At 34.5% G+C, this 19,900-nt stretch overlaps 1 protein-coding gene across 8 annotated transcripts in view; it reads right to left on the bottom strand.

Annotated features, from left to right (window-relative positions):
• The window catches only part of Eip74EF (Ecdysone-induced protein E74), a 217,478-nt gene that overhangs the window by 54,126 nt on the left and 143,452 nt on the right, over positions 1–19,900 (bottom strand). For 2 of the 8 annotated variants that reach the window (XM_076134110.1, XM_076134115.1), the window contains exon 1: positions 3,923–4,463. The exons of the other annotated variants lie outside the window; for them this stretch is intronic. In XM_076134110.1, coding sequence (XP_075990225.1) covers positions 3,923–4,325 — 403 coding nt within the window. In that variant the 5' untranslated portion in view covers positions 4,326–4,463. Of the gene's footprint in view, positions 1–3,922; positions 4,464–19,900 lie in introns of those variants that run through there. 8 annotated transcript variants of the gene reach the window in all.

Below are 19,900 nucleotides of genomic sequence, written 5' to 3'. Positions count from 1 at the left end.
CATTACAAACAGCCAGTTCCGTCATTTAAAAAAGAAACCTAATTTGAATCTGGCAACATTTGAAAAAATGGACTAGATGACAGCCATTTAATATTGTAATTCAGATAACCTAATTTCTTATTTATTTGAAAAGGAATTTTTGTTTCTAGGCTAATACTTCTCTTTGAAAAATATCTAGAATTTATTTAGGAACAACACGTGATATCGCGTACTCATTACATTTGAAATAACTTTGATACATACTCAACGGATTTTCCGATTACTTTCCGGGAAAATCTTTAGAAAATATCAAAAACTAGAGGAAAAGTAAAAGAGATAACTAAAATACTAACTCATTATTTAAATTCAATAGTATGATATCATATCGCATGTTTTCTGACTGTCGTATTGTCTTAAGTATTCTACCCAAAAATTTTACCTAACAACAGTCATCTTAATTGACAATAACCGGTAAAAAATAGGAAATCTTCACGTAAAAATCAGGCCACCTATTTAAGGATAAACCGCGTCAAAGCTTGCTTTACTTTCCAATCAATTAGTATGGAATTGTTTTAATTAAGTACTATTTAAACAACATTATAATTAATCATAATCACTAAGTAGGTGTGTGTAACTGGAGCCAGGTAACGCGATGCAAGCCATAGTCGGAAGCGCGGGCATCGAACCCGCTTACCACGAACTGCAGTGATGAGCTAGCGATCCGCGTGTTTTGATGACACAAGCCGTGAAACGTAAGCGAACTACTTATTTGCAATACTTGTTATTGTACTTCCCTTATGCGATGAAGAGGTATTTATTATATACCTATGTATTTTTCATACTTTAAGCATATACCTATTGTTTTTTTTACAGTATTATAGCTGACTGTCAAATTGCTAGAATTCAATTATTCGATAAAATGAATAATTTTATACAAAAAGAAAGGACTAATTGGAAATTTTCAATGCGGTTTTAGGCATGTTTTATTCAAATAATAAGCATGTTATATTCTACTTAATAATAAAGACTAATATGTCTTTCATTTCGCAGAAAACAAATAGATATATAAACCACAAAAAGCCTTTACAACATAAGCAAAGGTTTTCTACAAATTATGACAAGATGTATGGATGTGAATGAAGCAAGGGAAGTTTGTAACGATCGCGCCACCGTACCAAGTGGCGTTATGTCTCTGCCTACCTTAAAAAGCCATGATTCTATGTATGTCCTACACATTATTATTCTCGCAGTCATCTAAGATATTACCAAACAATCAACATTAACATATTAAACATAACCTCTTTTCCCCTCGTCAGCAGAACCTGACAATAACAATTGCAATTGCAATAACACACATACAGGTCATTGACGTATCGCGGAAAACGTCCAAGTGCAATATTATGATATAAAATAAACGCTATGTTTTATTTCAATGTACTCTGTTATTCCCTATACTAAAATTAGCCGTGTGCCAATTAGATAAATGTATGCATTTATTGAATAAAAATGCGTAAACATGCACCAAGTATTATCGGTTGAAGAGTCCATTTTTTTCTACTTAATTCTTTTAAAATATGTTCGTCTTATTGACCAGTTACAATATTACGTAGGTATTTAAGAAATTGTCATTGTAAAAGGCAGTAAATCCCTTTATATATAAAGTAGAATGTGTAACGCATCTTACTGCATTTACATACTTCTTGCAAACGATATGAATGAATAGTTATGACGAAAAAGATCAATGTATCATCAACATAATCATTGCAGATAACTTCAAAGTTCCATTCAATATAAAGTGTTAGTTATACCTTTGACGGATTAACTATCCGGTAGATAAATGAACAGCGAATGTTTAAAAGAAACTGTCAAATAAACGACACTTAACCAGAGGTTTGAAAGTCATAAGAGAGAACAGTTACCAATTAATTTCCTAATTGATTTCCTACGTGTACTAAAATCCGACGTCTAGCTAGATTTCCTGCCGAAATCAATGCATTGATTGAATTTAGTTAAATCACGGACGTCTATAGACAAGTCACAATGCTCTATTGTCAACAAGAATGCGTACCAATACATGAGTATTATCACGACTATTGGGATGTAAGCAGAGCATACTTTAGCAAAAGATCTCGGCAAGAAATTGTTTGAAGAGCTTTGATGTGCATGTTCAATATTGATTTGCCTTTATTGAAATTATATGACAGTGTGTCTATCGGTATATTACTTTGTAAGGATAAAATACCGTTTAATTGTTACAGGTATTCAATTATTACTACTATTTTAATATTCAGGTGATAATATTAATGATCTTTTACGATATAATTGGGATTATATTGTTCATTACTGTATTGTACCTTACGGGTTACCCGATTTTTCGACCGGGTTTTAAAAGGTACCGTAAACTTTTAAATTACATATAGTCGCGTTTATGATCCGTTTATACTAAAATTATGGGTACAAGTCGCGATAGTTTAAAAGTTATGTGGTTTATAGTATGTTGCTATAAGATTCATCTACACTAGATATACCTTGATCAATATTGTAAGTTTTTATTATGAAATCTTTTGATAACGAGGTAAGCTAACCCAAACACAATTATAAACGGTGACGTCGACGCGAGCCGTTTCCCTCAGACATTTTCTTATATAACACCAACAAAAACATGTCTGGAACATTCTTAGACTCGTACAAAATGTGTCTGAAAACCGGCCTAGGTAAAAAACGACGTCGATCGTACCACTGACAGGGCCTAAGTTTGAGCCTAAAAAATGGCCTTTCATTTAAAAACTTGATGAAAAGGTATTTTTTATTTGTAATGTATGAAACCCTTTTAAGATTATTGTGTGATACTTATACTATGTTAGAAAGAGGCTTTTATCAATACTTTTATAGTAAAATATATTATAATAAAAATATATACATAAAAGTTATTTTCCTGACTTATTACGGCTTCGAATGTTGAAATATCTGGTAATAGAAGGAAGAAGGAAAATTGTTGACTATTACAATAGTTTATTATACATATGTATAGTTATCCAAATAGGTAAGTAATATAATATAAAGCATTTTGGTCAAATTATACCGAAGAGGTGAGCCGTACCTCACGGATAAACGGTATATTATGTTATATGATTATAAAGTATCCTGTACGCTGACAAAAGATAATTATGTTACGTTAAATGAAAAAGGAAATCCCCAGATCAAAATCTATATTTATGAACATATCCTTATTCACGAGGAAACATTAACGTCGCATATCTCATGTGTGTTTACTGAAACGATGAGATTCATGTCTCCAACACTTTCCACGAAGCGCTTCAAAAAGATCGTTATGTACCAAAAGAAGTGATGAAAATATTGACAGTTATGACCGTTTTAAATACATCTTCGTTTAAGTATAAGACGAGCCGGTCGCGCCACCCCCGGCCTACGCAATGCACGTTGAGCTAGGTCAGGGAGCCGCACAATACAGCTTGTGCACATTATGTACATATTTACATGCAATACAATACCGCTCATTACAATATCATTATATTGCTGAAAGTAAAAACACTCGTAGCGAGGTCCGTAGCATGCTTGTAGACAACGCTACGACCGTAGGCCGTAGCACTTTCTTTTGACGTTTCACGGAAAATCTTTTTTATATACAAGTTGAATTTTCGTAACAATTTAGATAAGTTATATAACTATAGTGTGATTCAAAGTGATCGATCGATGTAAACATATTTTATAATAATATATTCAGATGTCTTTGTATTATGTTTGGTTGATTGATCGCTGCAAAACCAAAATGGTATTTTAAAGTTTTATCCATTTTATTTTGTATCCATCGTACAAAAACATCACGCTGTAAGATAACTGTTGCATATTCCAAAGTAGTAAACGGTTGAAAGTGAAACAAATATTTGTAGTAAATCACAATAATTATCAGATAAAAACTTACTGTATCTCTTCATGAGTGACTTTTTGTACGCTTTCCCCGAGACGGCGTCGTCGCCGGGGCTGAGCCGCTCGGCCGAGTCGTCTGATTCCGTGCCGGAGTCCCGGCCCGAGGCCAGGTAGTCCTGGGACTGCCTCAGGATGAGCTGTGTCCTCACATAGTCCGCCGGGTCGGCGAAAGAATGCCTCGCAAAATCGCATACAGTAATCTCTTTACGAACGGTCAAGTCTAGTGGGGCATCGTCCTCCTCCATCTCATGTTTGGGAGACATCGGTTCCTCAGGGTAGGCTTTCCTGGCAGCCAGGGTGCGAGGCTCGTTATCCGCGCTCAGCGCTCTACGGTCGGCGGCCGGCGACCGGCGTGGCTCCGGGCCGGCGCTCGCCGGACGCGCTTCCACAGCCATCATATTTAATTATTATCACCAAACACCATAATCACAAGCCCACAGTTTTCAGTTATGTCATAGAGCGTAATGTGTTGTGTTGCAACCGCGCGCCGCGTCCGTCGGCGTTCGCGTCGTGTTACGGACTGATGTCCCAGTTTCGACGATGAGTTCCACTGACTTCGTGAGCTCGCTTCGGGCGCGCTCGGCGCCGCTCGGACACTTTCGTTTTCGTACTGCGGCGCGCGTGTGTGCGTGCCTGCACACAGACGGCGGCGACGTCTGCGTGGTCCGCGCTAGTGTGCGTGTTTGCGAGTGTGTTGTCGGAGCTTTTTCCACTTTCGTGTTGGAGCTTTCCTTCATTTCCCGAGTTACCCAACAGGTTTTCACTGTTTTCGAGTTGATTAATTAACGTTGTGGTTCGTGTGCCGTTCAGCGGCGATTGTGTTCTGATAATGAATTTACGGGGAAAATTATATCGCTAATTAATATTGCTATAGATTCAAGTTTTTTGTTATTTAATTGCCTATTTGCTTTTCCGGGCACGTTTTGTGAATCAAGTGTTATCACTGAGCGGAGTAAACAACGTGAAATAGATAGAGTGCATAATTAAATGATATTATTTCATAGATCGTAACTTAAATAACAATTTATAATATTTATCACGAACCGGAACGCGAGGGTACAATCAGAGTTTTGCGTAACCGAGGCGTAAACAAATTGTGTGTTTTTTTATCTAACGCTCGGGGCATTGACCGACTTTACAAATAAAGTTGCGCGCGCGCAGACCACGTGACACAGTCTCGACGCCAGCGTTACTTGCTCTCTGAGCTCGTAGCGATGTGTAACAGCTGAGGGGTCTAGTTAAATCGGTCATGTGTCAGCTTACGCTGGTCAATAATAGGTAGAGTAGGTACTTTGAATTTAGAGCCAATGTCACACGTTCGTCCTAAAGAGATAGAGTCGTCGCCAACGTGGAAGTGACGCATAATTTTGGCATAATTATAGAGGTGCGCCTGAATGACAATGTTGATAGAGACTATTTCAGTTTAGTTTTACATTTTATACAGGCCTGAGGATATTTAAATACGGCTGACTCTATTTTTGGTAGAGTCTTTTGGGAGTTACGTTTCTTATTTAGATAATCTTTAGCTTTACATAAATTAATTGGATGACTGATTATAAAGGTTTTGTGGTAGAGTCACATTGCTCTATCAAATAAAAACAACGTCTTTCAATATCTTACGATACATGTATACGTAGAGTATTGGTAACATTCGCTAATTTGCCCTCCTTTGGCATGTAGAGTCTGCCTCGGTCCAAGTAACGAAGTTAGGAGCGGTGCGCCCTGCCTCAAGTAGAGATAATAGAGTTAACTACAAAAATAGATCGCAATAATATTGTTTATATGCACGATAACGTCTTTAAGGAAATGACACAGCGTATTTTGTATGTAGAGTTATGTAGAGCAGTTAAATAACATCACTAATGTTGTATACTTTTTTGTTAGTGTTTTTTTAAATTGAAAAAATGTAGAGTTTAATAAAAATAAGTGTGTTTTAGTTCTTTTAGTAATAACGCCCAAAAAATATTGTTAAATATTCTAAGATAAAAGATTAATCGTTATTTATCTTTCTTCATTTGACTCTTAAGTCAACAAAGACCTCTACATTCTACAAACACAATGACTTTACCAAGTATTGTATAATACAATAATAATGATTAAACTCTATCTTCATTAAAGAAATCATTGAGATAAACAAGTTATCTCTACGCGCAGGCGTCCTGGTCGCCTCTACGGTAAACAGTGATTATCACCAAGTTCGAATTAACGTGACATTTCTGGAAAAGAGAAATAAAAACAATGTGATAGAGTCACACACGCTTTTTAACATGTGGATGTGATATGTAGAGATTTTAACAATGTTTCTTGACTGATTAAGGTTAAGTTTGCAATTTTAAGATTTTTTAAACTCTACTTTTTGAAATGCTATGTTTTATGCCAGTTATTAAATCTAAATTTAATAGGAATCTGTACATTTAATATGAGATTAAAACATCCTTTAGATAATAATTTGAAGAACCCTACTTAAATGCAAGATTTAAAGATTTTTCATTGAAATATAATTTGAATAATTTTATTTTAGAATTTATTTAACTCATGTCACACTGCTGGATACAAAACAAGAGTTATTAAATGAGAGGTAGAGTCATAATCTACATAGTTTTAAAACACAATTTAGTATTCCTATACATATTGGTTTAAAGTAAGTCTTGTTTTGAAATATGTAATATTTTCTAACATTAGAAATCATTATGTAAAGAACTATTCCATAGATAATATACGGAAAAAACAAGAGTATATATAATTTTTCCACAAATTATCAAAATAATAATAAATCGATAACCTTTGACTGTCATTATGTGATGTTTTTGTGAATCAAGTTCACAATGATGCAGTTAGTTTATCTTCAAATATTGAGCAAAAAATGCAGTTTTTATCGTAAAACGTGAGTTATATTAGTATATATTTAAATATATTTAAATTATTGTGTACTTTACTGATAAATTGAAAGAGTGGACTATACAAATATTCTAGAAAATTATACATAAAATTGACATCAAATAAGTAAGTCTTCTTTTGATATTTGATACTACTTACTAGGCACATATTTGCTAAATATTTAATAAATAAATGTTCGATGATATTGTATTTTAAACCTAAGATAACACTATTACTTTTAAAAGTCATGTGTGATTATAATTGTCTCTAGTTCTATCGGTAAAGAAGTTTGTTTAAAACATAATTCAATATATTCAAAGTCGCACTTATGCCCGGTTTCTGAGTACATTTAGCGTTGAGTTTAAACGCTATTGAATAAATAAACTACCTCTAAAGGTATCTCTGAAACCGGGGGTTAGCCAATGTATGGGACACAACCTGTAGTCCGTGACTCTTCTCTCATTACGGGAGAAGACTTCAGCTCAATAGTAGGCTAAAAATATAATTATTATGTCATGTTAATTGAAATGTATAATATGTATTTAAAGCTAAAATGATAAAATTCGCGAGTCATACAATAAACCGTTATCAAAATGTGCGATACAAACAAGTTCTAATGTGAATCTAAGATGGCGTTATCAGCTGGGTCGGGGGTCTATCATATCAGTGATCGGTCAACGACCCCGCTTGTGTAATACACGTCATTTCATAATCACTTGTTATATATTAAAAACTGCGAAGTTTCTTTACCGGTATTAAGATAGCAATGGCCCCTGTAAGGCGATTTCTTACTAATACTGTCGACAACCTACTAGCTATAGACCAATTTTGTATGAAAATCTGATCAGCTATAGGCGCTGATCAGATTTTCATACAAAATTGGCCTGTATCGTAGGAACTATTTTTGTGTTACATTTTAAATGTCAAACTTTCAATTCTCGATAGTACTGACAGGAGAAAATCATGCTACTGAATAGCGTCATTTCCGACCTTTGCAAGAACTATGCTTTTCAAGTTATTTAAAATGTCAAATGCTTTTACATTGATAGAAGATAGAAATATACCGACAGCAAATCGCGTTATGGTTCGACGACGGAATCAGGTACATTTTCTAATTAGAATTACTGTACGAACTTAAGTCTGTTAAGGTGTATGTAACTTTGTTCTAAGAGATCAACTACATCCCTATCCAAACAAATGCACGTGATTCCAGCCACGGGCTTCACTTGCAAAATTAAAGGAAACAGGACAAAATAATATTTTGTGCAACAAATATACACTTTAGTGACCAAACGTCAACGATTCTATACAGGCAGTTTTATACAACGCTATCTAAAGGGAAACGAATGCATAAGAAGTATATATGTATATATATATATATATATATAGTACTATGTATTTATTCCTGAAGATTTGTTTTAGAATTATTTCCTTCCGCGTCAATTTGTAGGGAAAATCTTACATGTATTTCTGGAATAAGGGAATACGTCTGACCTATTAATAAGTATATGTACAGGTAATATGATTGCAATTGTTTAGGAAAATAAGTGATAGTTTGCTTTAAAGGAAAATTAACGGCTGAGACTTTAAAATTAATAAATTTGTCGTAGTGGTAAAAACGTGAAATAGCATAGATAGTCGCAACTGTAAATGTATATATATAGAAGTACGTTTCTTTAAAGCTTTGTCTTAGCTCTGCTTAGTTTAGAATGTTCGGGATATTTGCAAAGATAACAAACATTATTATCTTTAAGTGAGTTTTTCTATATTCTTGATTATAAGCAATTATGAAATGGTAAAAAAGAAGTTGTTGGTTTGCGTCTTACCTTTGTAGATAAGAAGAATCACGGGGAATGAATAAATAAGAGATTTTCAGAATAAAAATCATACTTAGAACAAATTGACTTCCAATCTTCATTATATTTAAAAACCATCAAAAACTTCAATAACAAAAGTTGAACATGTAAAAGGTAAGTATTTACTAGGTTATAAAAAGGCCTAAAGTCAGGAGATATTACAGGCATTCAGGTTATCTTCGGCATGATTCAGAATCAATGGAGTGTGTCCAATCTTTTAGTGTTCGCGTGTGACATATTCGTAGGCTCGCTTTTGAAATATTGTGTCTAGATTTAGCACTTTCGGTTTGATGGCTAGATGGAAAATATTTTTACAGAGCTTTGAGTACCGTATTTTTCTTAAATAGGATCTGAATCATTGCAATTATATTTATGATAAAACTACACTACAAAAACTAGTTTTTTATTGACAAATCTCTTTGTATGAGAATCGAATCTTGTACAACTAAGGTAGTCTACTAGACTATTTCTTATTGGAATAGTTAAATATTTATTTCATCCTTGTGATCGACAGTGACATATTGTAACTAGTAATATTCAGATTTTCAGAACCTATAAGCAACATCTTTGAGTCATACAAGAATTTTCATTTTTCCCAAATGTAGGTCGTCCAGAGGGCGGAGGAAAGAGGAACGTGAGGGAAATTTACAATTGTAATGGGCGACCTCTAAAATTCTGAGGTCAGACAAACCCGTTAGCGTGGCGTTCGTAATGTCGGCGCGACAAAAGGTAAATTGGGATGATATTAGTAATAAGCGCGGATCTCAGACACCACCCGGCATCCCGAGGCATCCCCCGACATCTCCCGGCATCTCCCGGCATCCGTCGGCATCCCCCGGCGGGTCACGGCCTTGCGAACCCACAGACGATCCAGACTATACATTTTTGATGGCCAAAATTGCCATTTAGAGGCTCAAGTATTCTATTTGGTTGATGTGAATTGGAGTCGGTTTCTTGCTATTATTTTGACGCAGTTACAAAGGTAGTCGGCACTTCGTAATGGAAGAATTATTTCATTCAATAACAATGCTTGATAATTTAAATAGTAATATTGTACGCTCTAAATGTAATTCATCAGGAGCTTGAGACAAAAACCTATATAAACACTGCCACACCCATAAAACGTAACCTGGCTTCAAAATATATTGTTAGAACAAAGTTACATCAATACTAGTCAATCCGTTTACAAACAAGATTCACACTCTCTTTATAACATAACTACTGTCCAAAATCTTATTATTTTCTATTAAGATAAGCGTTATCTTCACATTAAACAATGCTACATTAAGCTACGTTAAAGCCGACGCGTCGCTGTTGCTAACTTGACGCGATTTGAACAGGAAAATGACAATAAAAACCCTTTTTAAAGGTATTCGTATGCGTAAGCGCAGATATACGAAAGTGCATTACTTTTGGCATATTTTTGTTGCGATATTGGTTTGTTTTTCTTATTATAGAAATAAATAAGACTGATTTTAAGAGTTTGACTGTTAAAATCAGTTTCTCGGAATACACTAAGAGCGTTTATGTCATTTTTATACAAAATTACCAATTTGATTGTTGTAGGAAATCGCCTTTCCAGTTAGTTGCGAGTAAGTGCAGTGTACCTAAATACCTATAAGAATTTGCTATTTATTCTTAGTAACAAAGATTCTCTACGTTTTCCTGCTCAGTTGATGAAAGTTTCAAATAATTTCTTAAGGAAAATTCCTCACTTTTAGTTATTTTAAGCTTAGCTTTCAAGCTATACCTACATCTTAGATATTTCACTAAATAGAGCAATGGGTTACAATAGTGTGTAGCGTATCTCGCCCTATAAAGTCATGCTTGTAAAAATAACCAACGGAACTTTAAAAGAAAATAATAAAAAAGGATCGATGCAGCTTAGATCATCAATCTCTCGGCGCTTCCTCCGGCGCCAATTATGCGCGTGCGCATGAAAGAGATAGCTGTATGAGAGTTCTGTGTGTTAGAACGAGAGGGCGATAGTTAACGAGATGTTCGAGCAAGGGACCGAGGTGTTGCAGATCTTGGTGCGTTCGGAAACTTTGCACATGCGAATATTTTTAACGAGAATATATTTTGTTTAAACGTTTTGCAGATATATACTAATAGAGCAAATTTGTATATGAGACTGTATGAGTAGGTGTAGAAATATGTAAGTTACTAATAAGTGTAAAAAAATCTAAATAGATGGGCTTATGTTAGGATTAAACGACGTTAAGTACTGAACACTGATCTTATAAGTAGGTACATATTTTATTTGGTAATCATATTTATACTAAAGAAACAACATTATAAATTGAAGAAATGAATTAAAGAAAAAATATATGCCTACTAATTTACTCCCTAAAACATTCATATCACCAATTCACATAAGAACAGCAATCAAAAAGCAATTAATTAAATAAAATTAACAATTAGAAAATATAATATCAGTATGATGCGTTTCCGAACTGTTATCGTCGTAAAATGCAGTCGATGAACGAATTCAAGGCTGCCAGTCGGTGCGCCCGCGCAGCACGCACACGTATGCGAATATGTACAGTCAAATCCATAAGTCGCTGAACATATTCCATCTTTCGACACCCTATATATCTACTAGCTGACCCGCGCAACTTCACTTGCGTCACATAAGAGGGAATGGGTCATAATGTTCCCCGTTTTTGTAACATTTTTTACTGGTACTCTGCTTCTATTGGTCGTAACGTGATGATATGTAGCCTATAGCCTTCCTCGATAAATGGGCTAACTAACAGTGAAAGAATTTTTCATATCGGACCAGTAGTTCCTGAAATTAGCGCGTTCAACCAAACAATCAAACAAACAAACTCATCAGCTTTATAATATTAGTATAGATATGAATAAATACATGAACAAAATCAGGTAGAATTAATTATTTCGATCACCGTCAGATGTTTTCTCGATGGAATAATATGCAATACTACAAATATAGGGTGTCGAAAGATTGAATATGTTCAGTGATTTTTGGAGCTGACTGTACATACTCACACATTGCAATGTACGTCATAGATGCGCTAACGGCAGCACAATCAAGGGTTATGAATAGTAAAACAACCTGTCCTTGTCACACTTTACTGTTTATCCACTTGTGTGAAAGAGACAGTGACGACATTACGTTCCGCAATACTAATCGTTTTTGCATCCAGATATTTGTATGTTAGGAGGGTGTATAGTTTTTTTGTTTTATTCAGGATAATATCTTTAAAAAATATATATATTATTTATACTTTTATGCTCAATTTTCATGTGTAAATAATTGAATTTTATTAATTTTAATTAATCAAAAGATATAGAGTAACATGTGATGTTTTGTAGTTTCTGCATTACTACATAGGAGTTAGGCCTTATAATTCACAAATTCTCAAGTAAAAATCAAGGTTACAATTAATATTCAACGCCAGAAAACCAGCAGACAGCAACTAGTATAGAATAAATTATCTCAATTTCGGAAACGGCCCAGAAAAGGGTGAAAAATAATTATTTAATAAATGTAATTAGTTAACTTATTAGAACTTGTCTTGTCTAGTTACAAGTTTTTTATAAGTCAAGATAGATAGGTATTAAATTTTGAAGAATTTCCTGAACATCGTGTATATTTTTAGAATTAAATACTCAACTAGGGGAAATTATCTAACAGGTTCATATATACAAATTATTTCATTATCGAACATAGAAACATCCCATCATATTCTTATGAGGGTAAGTATAAACCAAAGAATATCACTTACTGCAATTTGAACAAATTTTTAACAAGACTAAACATTTTATTTTTTTATCTGTCTTTTATATACAGCTAGCAACGATCCCTACAAAGTTACATGTCTTACAAGATAACTAATTTAATTTTTATCTGTTTTTAATATAATTTTGTCTAAAAGATAACGGAAGAAGATATCACTAAGCCTAAATGCAGGTGCCGGAATTATATATAGATAAAGTATTCTTAATATATTAATCTATATAATCAGAATCAATACCTTCCTTACTAAACTAACTTTACCTATATTCATAGTGATTTTAAATAACCTAACTCTACAAAAAACAGATACAAAAATCAAAGAGATTTTACAAAAATCTAGCTTACAATTTAAAACCTCACACACACACACACACACACACACTGATTTTTGTACTGCGAATTTCTACCACTATCGACTATCGACAAACGGCTATCTAGTGACAAGTAAAGAAAACTTGATCAGCGCCTCTAGCGGATAACTTCGGAACTAATTTTTCTAGTCGACTTTAAATGTCAATCTCGGTAGTACCGACTGTCGAAAATAGCGTCAAACTCCAAATCTACACCTATGATAGGGCTAAGTTAAAAAGATCCGTTAGCAAAGGGACAGATCCTATGAGAGTCTGTCGTACAGGGACCCTAGGTATAATTGGCATCGATTAGCACAGGAAGACTGGTCCGAGCTATGTTTTTTTGCCGCGGGTATTTTTAGCCGGCGTCCGTCGACGCGTACTAGCCCATGGGAATATTATGCTGTATTCAAATACTTCTAAATTGTATGTTTTAGACTTTAATGGAAGGATGGCTTGGTATTGTGAATAGTGAGCGGTAGTCTCTTTTCTTTTTACTCTATTTAGGAAAAAAAACAAGAACGACTTTTTTGCTATAAAAAAAGTGCTGCCCATTATTTTTTTATGATTTGGTTGTATTATAACTAATCTATGTTATGAATAAAGCCATAGTCCTTAGTATACTAGAAAATGGAACGTTTACCATTAAATATTACAGTGACAAACTATGTAAAACACAAAATACTCGACACTAAACTAACCAAGACCTCAAATGATCATCAATAACCATATCCAGTGAAACAAATCACACGAAAGTAATAAAAAGTATACCTAGTAACATCCTTAAAGCTACACTATCATTCGCTTGCCAACAACAGAATCAGTTGCACAGAACAAACAAGCTGGAGTAGGGCAAACAGATGGAGTGTTTGTGTCCTCGCCTCGTCAAACACCCACAATCAGTCGATAGCTGAGCGAATGAGACAATGCACTTGCTGCTGATAACGATTTACTTTCAAGGCGAAAGCGGAAACAGGACTTTAAAAGTGCTATTACAGTCTTACTGCAGGTTTTTACTCATTTTAAGATGAGCTAGGATCGAGTCTACTGAGCCTCGGTTTCTGAGGTACATTTAGCGATAGTTGATCTATTCAATAGCGTTTAATCTCATATAAAAAAAAACGTCAATAGGCTCGTCTCTATCAGAGGAGAGTTAGAATTAGCATTGCTGTGTCAACTTATGTATCTTTAAGTACAAATTTATCTGTATTCTTATATGACATGGATTAGCTCATGGTATACCAAACTGGTCAAGAGTCTTTGATTTCTTTCCATAATATAACGATAAATGCATAACTGTAAGATGACTCTATCTTATACTGAAACAATGTAAGGATACCACTAAGCAAACTTAACAAAAGTTTTATCAAACTACAAAAATCAATTTATAACTTTTTCCGTTACACGTATTGTACCATTCAGTAAACGATATTTCTCCGTAACTATAAAACCTAAAACAGTATTGAATCATAAAAAGCTAACACGATCCACTAATCTCATTACGTTGTTAGAAAAACAGTTCGCACGCATTGCGCCGGCGCGTCTCGCCTCGTTCTTCGCCGCGCCTCGCCTGCGCATACGACGCGCCCGGAGCGGCGGCGGAGGAGGAGGTATTTTCACTCACGAGAAAAATACAGAGAGTGAAAACTATAAACAAACATGATACAGTATTGTACCGTTTGTATATTAAGTTGATGAAGTTGGTGATATGTTTCCTATATTTAATAACAATGGGAAAAGTCTTTTAAATACGATCTTTGCATTAGGTATAGCAAGGGTGTAAGTTTGTATTGTTAATTGCAGATTCGAAACTAGGGTCAAGTAGAAAAGAAAAAAACTCAACATTTTTGTTTACTACCAGTAACTTTGAACTTAACCTATTTTAATTTCTATGATTTTCTATGAGTTTAATTAAATCTGTAGTAGGCTGCCAGGCAAATTTGTGAAGGAGGTATAATCATATTATAGAAACATTTAGACAACTGTATTATTACGATAGATACTTTTCATCAAATAGTTTGTATGAAAAGTAGGGCTTGAAAACGGTTAAATGTGGACCTATGATTGGTCTCGATTGCCTTTAAATCTAGACGCAAATAAAAGGAAACAATACTACATAGATTGCAGGCAGTACATAGCATGTTACATTGGGTGTTTTTGCGTCGGATCACCGTCCATCAGTGAAAACGAAAGTGGAAACTGTGACGACATTGTTCTCGGTGAAAAACTCGAGCGTGCGAACGAGTTGGGAAAAGCAAGTAATTGACAGCCGCACGAAACCGGCGATATAGCCGATACCGAACATCTTGTCGCAAGTGGCGTGATCTAAGCGAAAATGTACTAAAACTGTTCTGTAGTTTTATTTAAAGCCGGATAACTGTCAGATAAAATGACAGTGTATGAAACTATCTGTCAAAAATGAGATGAGATATCCGATCATTACCGAGCTGATGTCTAGAAATTTTATACGCCAAATTGATCAGCGCCCCTAGCGGATTACAAACGAACTATTTTTGGTTAAGTATTTTCGTTACGTAGAAACTGGCGTTACTGACAACAATAATCAGTACTTATTAAATGAAAGTTTGTTATCTCTCTTCCTAGTCCTATTATAATACAAAAATGCACAGTTATTTTGCTTGACAGTCAAATAACATGTCTTTCAACAAATTGTCCTAAGACGAAGTAGTTTATCCCATTTAATCATATAAACTAATGATCACAATTGCAAGGGTCTAACACTCCCTAGCAACAAGGAACCCACAGGACTATCTGTTCTACCGGCCATTTTACAATCCACGACTGAAATTTAAACAAGCACTCATAGATATAATTTTCCATATGATACTTAAGACTAGGGACCGTATTATTTTTATTTCCGTTCAAGACATTTGCTTTCGTTAATCTCTAAAACAAAGTTTGAGTGATTTGTACAATTCTTTTTATTTGGGAGACGCTTCTAAAAACTAGTAAAAATCTTAAAAATAGATTCATCTTAAACAGGAATTCTAATTGGCAATATAACCTGCAAATACTAGCCATTCATTCGAGCAGGATGCGCTTAGTACTTGTAATCAGTGGGCACGTATGACAAGATGTATGAATGCATAGCAATAATAGTTTATAGAGACCGTAGCAAGTATCGTTCGTTACTACCACTCTACATAAAAACAGTAGATTTTCTACCACCACCTATAATTTTATGTGAAAAATATAGGTCAGTGCCTCTAGTGGGTGCCATTGGAACTAATTTTCAAGTACATCAACTTATTGACTGTATGAAAAACTGATCAGCGCCCCTAGCGGATGCCTGAGGAACTAATTTTTAATGTGACATTTTAATGTCAAACTTTCGATGCTTGATCGTAATGTAGTGTGTGATTTTAAAGTATTTTTATATACTATGTTTGTATAAAGGGTTGAAAGTCGTACGGTAGTCGTAGGCTATAAAAGTGATAGAGAAGTTTGTGGTATTCCTAGGCAGTGTGAAGTGAGACAAGGGCGAGACGAAATGACACCCCTACTTTATACTTGACAGTTTCAAGTTATATATCAACTCTATAACGTAGAGCTTTAGGTAGACACATGGTTTCTATGAGCAAAAATTTAAGCTATTTTCCAAATCAGTTGTATTTACATCAAAATTAAGACATCACAGTTTTTTTTCTGTATTTAAGTACCGAGTTTCGGATCTTCTGGTATCTTTCGAGATTAAAAAAAAAAATTTTTTTTGGTAGTCAATTAATCAGGAAATCGACCCTAATCTTTTTTAAGGGTGTAAAGTTCTGTAAGAAATATACTTATCACCGCCTAAAGTTGAATAAAACAAATATTCCTATATTCCTGAAGAAAAAGAAATTTTCAAGACCTTGTAATAGCAACGTAGACACGTGTCTATAGAATTTCTCAACAAGTATTAGTTTGAACTAAACACAACGTCCTACAAACTCTCTGTTATTTTATAATACTAGACATATCATACGACACTGCTTGTATATCTTACAATTATTAATAAGAAAGTTTGAGATAGATGTATGTATGTTACTCTTTCAATCGAATCTACTAAGGATATTCACGTAATTGGGTTATCACTATACTTTATTACCTGGGAAATCTTTAAATGCAGGTGAAGTAATGGGATGCCGTGTGACTTAAAGCAGAGATATAGCTGTAACTAAGGTAGCAATGTAAACTTATTTTGGAATGATAACTTTAAGAAAGCTACCGAAGAAGCAATGCCGTCTGTTAAATAAAATTATAAATAGTGAACCCACTAAAATAGCCATAGTAATTTATTTACAGAAATGAAGCTACGTCACTGATAAGAATCTATTAAAAGATATTTTAAATATCAAATTCACTTGATTGCTGCTTGATTATCTTTCGAACAAACAGACAAACAGTCTCACGATAACTGTTATATTCCGCCAACATCGAGAATAGTGTTCTAAGATTTTGCTACAAGGCCTGTTCAAGGTCTAAGTCTAGACTTGTCAGACCAGAAGGTCTAGTAGACACCTAATTACCGAGACCTAAGTCCCTTTGTCGACTTCCAAATTGTTAGCTTTATTGATCCAAATAATGTCAAATATAATTACTGTGGAGGAACTTTTAACATTAAATAAAGAAAATAAGAAGTAGTAATAATAAAGTAGTAGTAATATGTTTCACAAATCTCCTACTTTCTGTCTGTACGAAACTATGAATGTTTTAAGCTTACAAACATACAAATAACCATAGAATAGCACTTATAAACAGGTCGGGATTCAAATCCGGTGTTCGCTACACCAAGTGTAAAGCGCACCGATCACTTTCTCAATACCCTGCAAAAGAAAGCAACTTCATCAAAGTAGCTTAAAAGATGAATAAAAATGCTTTATTTCTTTTAAAATATGCTATTTGCGCTTCTCATTAATGTATGACATACTGTGTAATCTATGTAAATATATACATTCAATGAGTTTGCAAAAAACTCATAGAAAACATAACAAAACGTCCCACAATTCCTTACATAATTTTCCCATGCGCTAGCGTATAGTGCCTCGGCCAGTAATATCGGCACCAGCAGTACCCTCGTGAAAGGGAAACGTAATAACCGCGCAGAACTGTTTCAAGTTTACTAGTGCAAGTGCAGTGGGCTGCGCAAGCGCATGACTGACACACACAACAGCACCGACACGGGATGCCTGTCTTAAGATTGTGTTTTTCACGATTGCAGATATGTTCAATGTTGTGTTTTGTGTGTAGTGCGTGACGTTTAGAGAGAAATGTATGCTTTCTGATTGTTTCGACACGTGTAATTTTTTCCATAATTTCGATGTACAGGAAGGAAAAATAGTAGAGGGAAAAAATTTATGAAATTATCATTTTCATGAAACTGATTTTTTTAGCTAGAGCCATTTTAGTTTTAAAGATGAGCGCGTGTAAGTCTTAGTGAAACATTACTGCTTACGTTATATTAAATTGATACACGCAATGCCCACAATAACTCGGAACCAACCATCCAATATTGATAGAAAAGGAAAGTCCGTACAAAAATAGCACCGGGCGTCTTCGGATCGATCCCGGCTACCCACACAATGTGTAGCCGTCGCTATAATGTCAAGTTTCCCTCGCCTAGCCGGCCATGCAACCAGAATGCACTTTCTTCCTACACACACACAGGCAGGCGCACTACACACAAGTGCACTTGTGTGCGTCACCAACAGGAACGTCTATGCACTTTACACACAAGTGCACCTCGCGCTAGTGTGTGTTAGGTGTGGTAAACGAAAGTTTGAATGGATTCATACTATATGTTTTATTATTCTCCGTATTGCTAAAATATTTATCGTTTGTTCTTTAAAGGGAAATTGAGGAAAAGTTCGAGAAATTTCTGTGTTTCCATTGTGGATGTTTTGACGAGTTCGAGTGAGGAAATGTGTATTTTTGGCGTTATTGTTTGTTTATTGGGCAATTGTTGAGTAACTTGTTGACAGGGAATTAATCCGGTCATAATTAGTGTAGTAATCGATTGCAATGCTATTAAAAGCTTTAAAAAGTGTGTGTTAATGTGTAAAGTACACATTAACACACACTTTTTAAGGCTTTTACGAAATAGGCTCTAGAAAACGATTTCATTTTATTTTATTCTAAGTCTTGATCGTAACAGCGTCTGTGGAAATTTTCGGGGGGTAAAACATCCTATGTATTAATCCAGGTTCTTAACTATATGTGTGCTAAATTTACTTAAACCTTTCGAATTCTTAGAAACCTCTGCATTTATAATAATTTAATTAGATGAAAAACTAGTGTTTGGGGTGGCGTTTTGCAAGTTTTTTCTTCGAAATTAGTTAGTTTTTAATCCGTATGCTAACCTAACCTAACTTGCATAATTGAAACAGTAATATGTCGGTGTTAAACTATTTTTTACTATCCGTAACTGTGAAAGGCGTATCCATGATTAATTGATGTTGGTTAAATGTCAGATAACGTTAATTAACCGTCAGTTTCTACTCAGATTATGGGGTGGAGTCCCGTATTCGATTCCTAGGCATAAATAGCCACCTAACACATTTTATTTTTTAAAAATTGTTTTTTGAAATCTTGGTGGCTTTAAGTTTCGTTTTGCAGGTTTAGGTTTATTAAGGAGGGATACTTTTCCTTTAAATGTTGGCCCAGCTGACTTTGACATTAACCATAATTTTGTAAGTTAAACTGAAGCTACACTTTCACGTTTAACAAATTATATACAATTTACCTTAAAGATGGTTTTCAAACCCGGAAACACTATACGTTATATTTTTAAGCAAAAACATACCCTAAAATTTCAAAAAGGGGTTCTAAGTCGCGTGTGTCCGATAATCACTTTTTTATTCTATAATCTACATGTGATCTATATATCTAGTCTCTTAGTCTTAGTTCCCACGTTCACGATCTAACTACACCGGTAGACTGCACCCTAGTGCCACTCCAAACAGGTTATTTTTGTGGCGGTATACTTATTTTTGTATTTATTGGAAAATAAATACAGGATTTAAGTTATTTTATTGCGACTTCGCTAATGTCTATTATTTATATTTCTTATTTTATTAAAAAATACAACTCCCGCTCTAAGAATGGAGAATGTTACCTAATTTTGATTTTTA

Source organism: Anticarsia gemmatalis, chromosome 2 (assembly GCF_050436995.1).
Source record: "Anticarsia gemmatalis isolate Benzon Research Colony breed Stoneville strain chromosome 2, ilAntGemm2 primary, whole genome shotgun sequence".
NCBI lineage: Eukaryota > Metazoa > Arthropoda > Insecta > Lepidoptera > Erebidae > Anticarsia > Anticarsia gemmatalis.
This window is presented reverse-complemented; position numbering and strand designations above follow the sequence as displayed.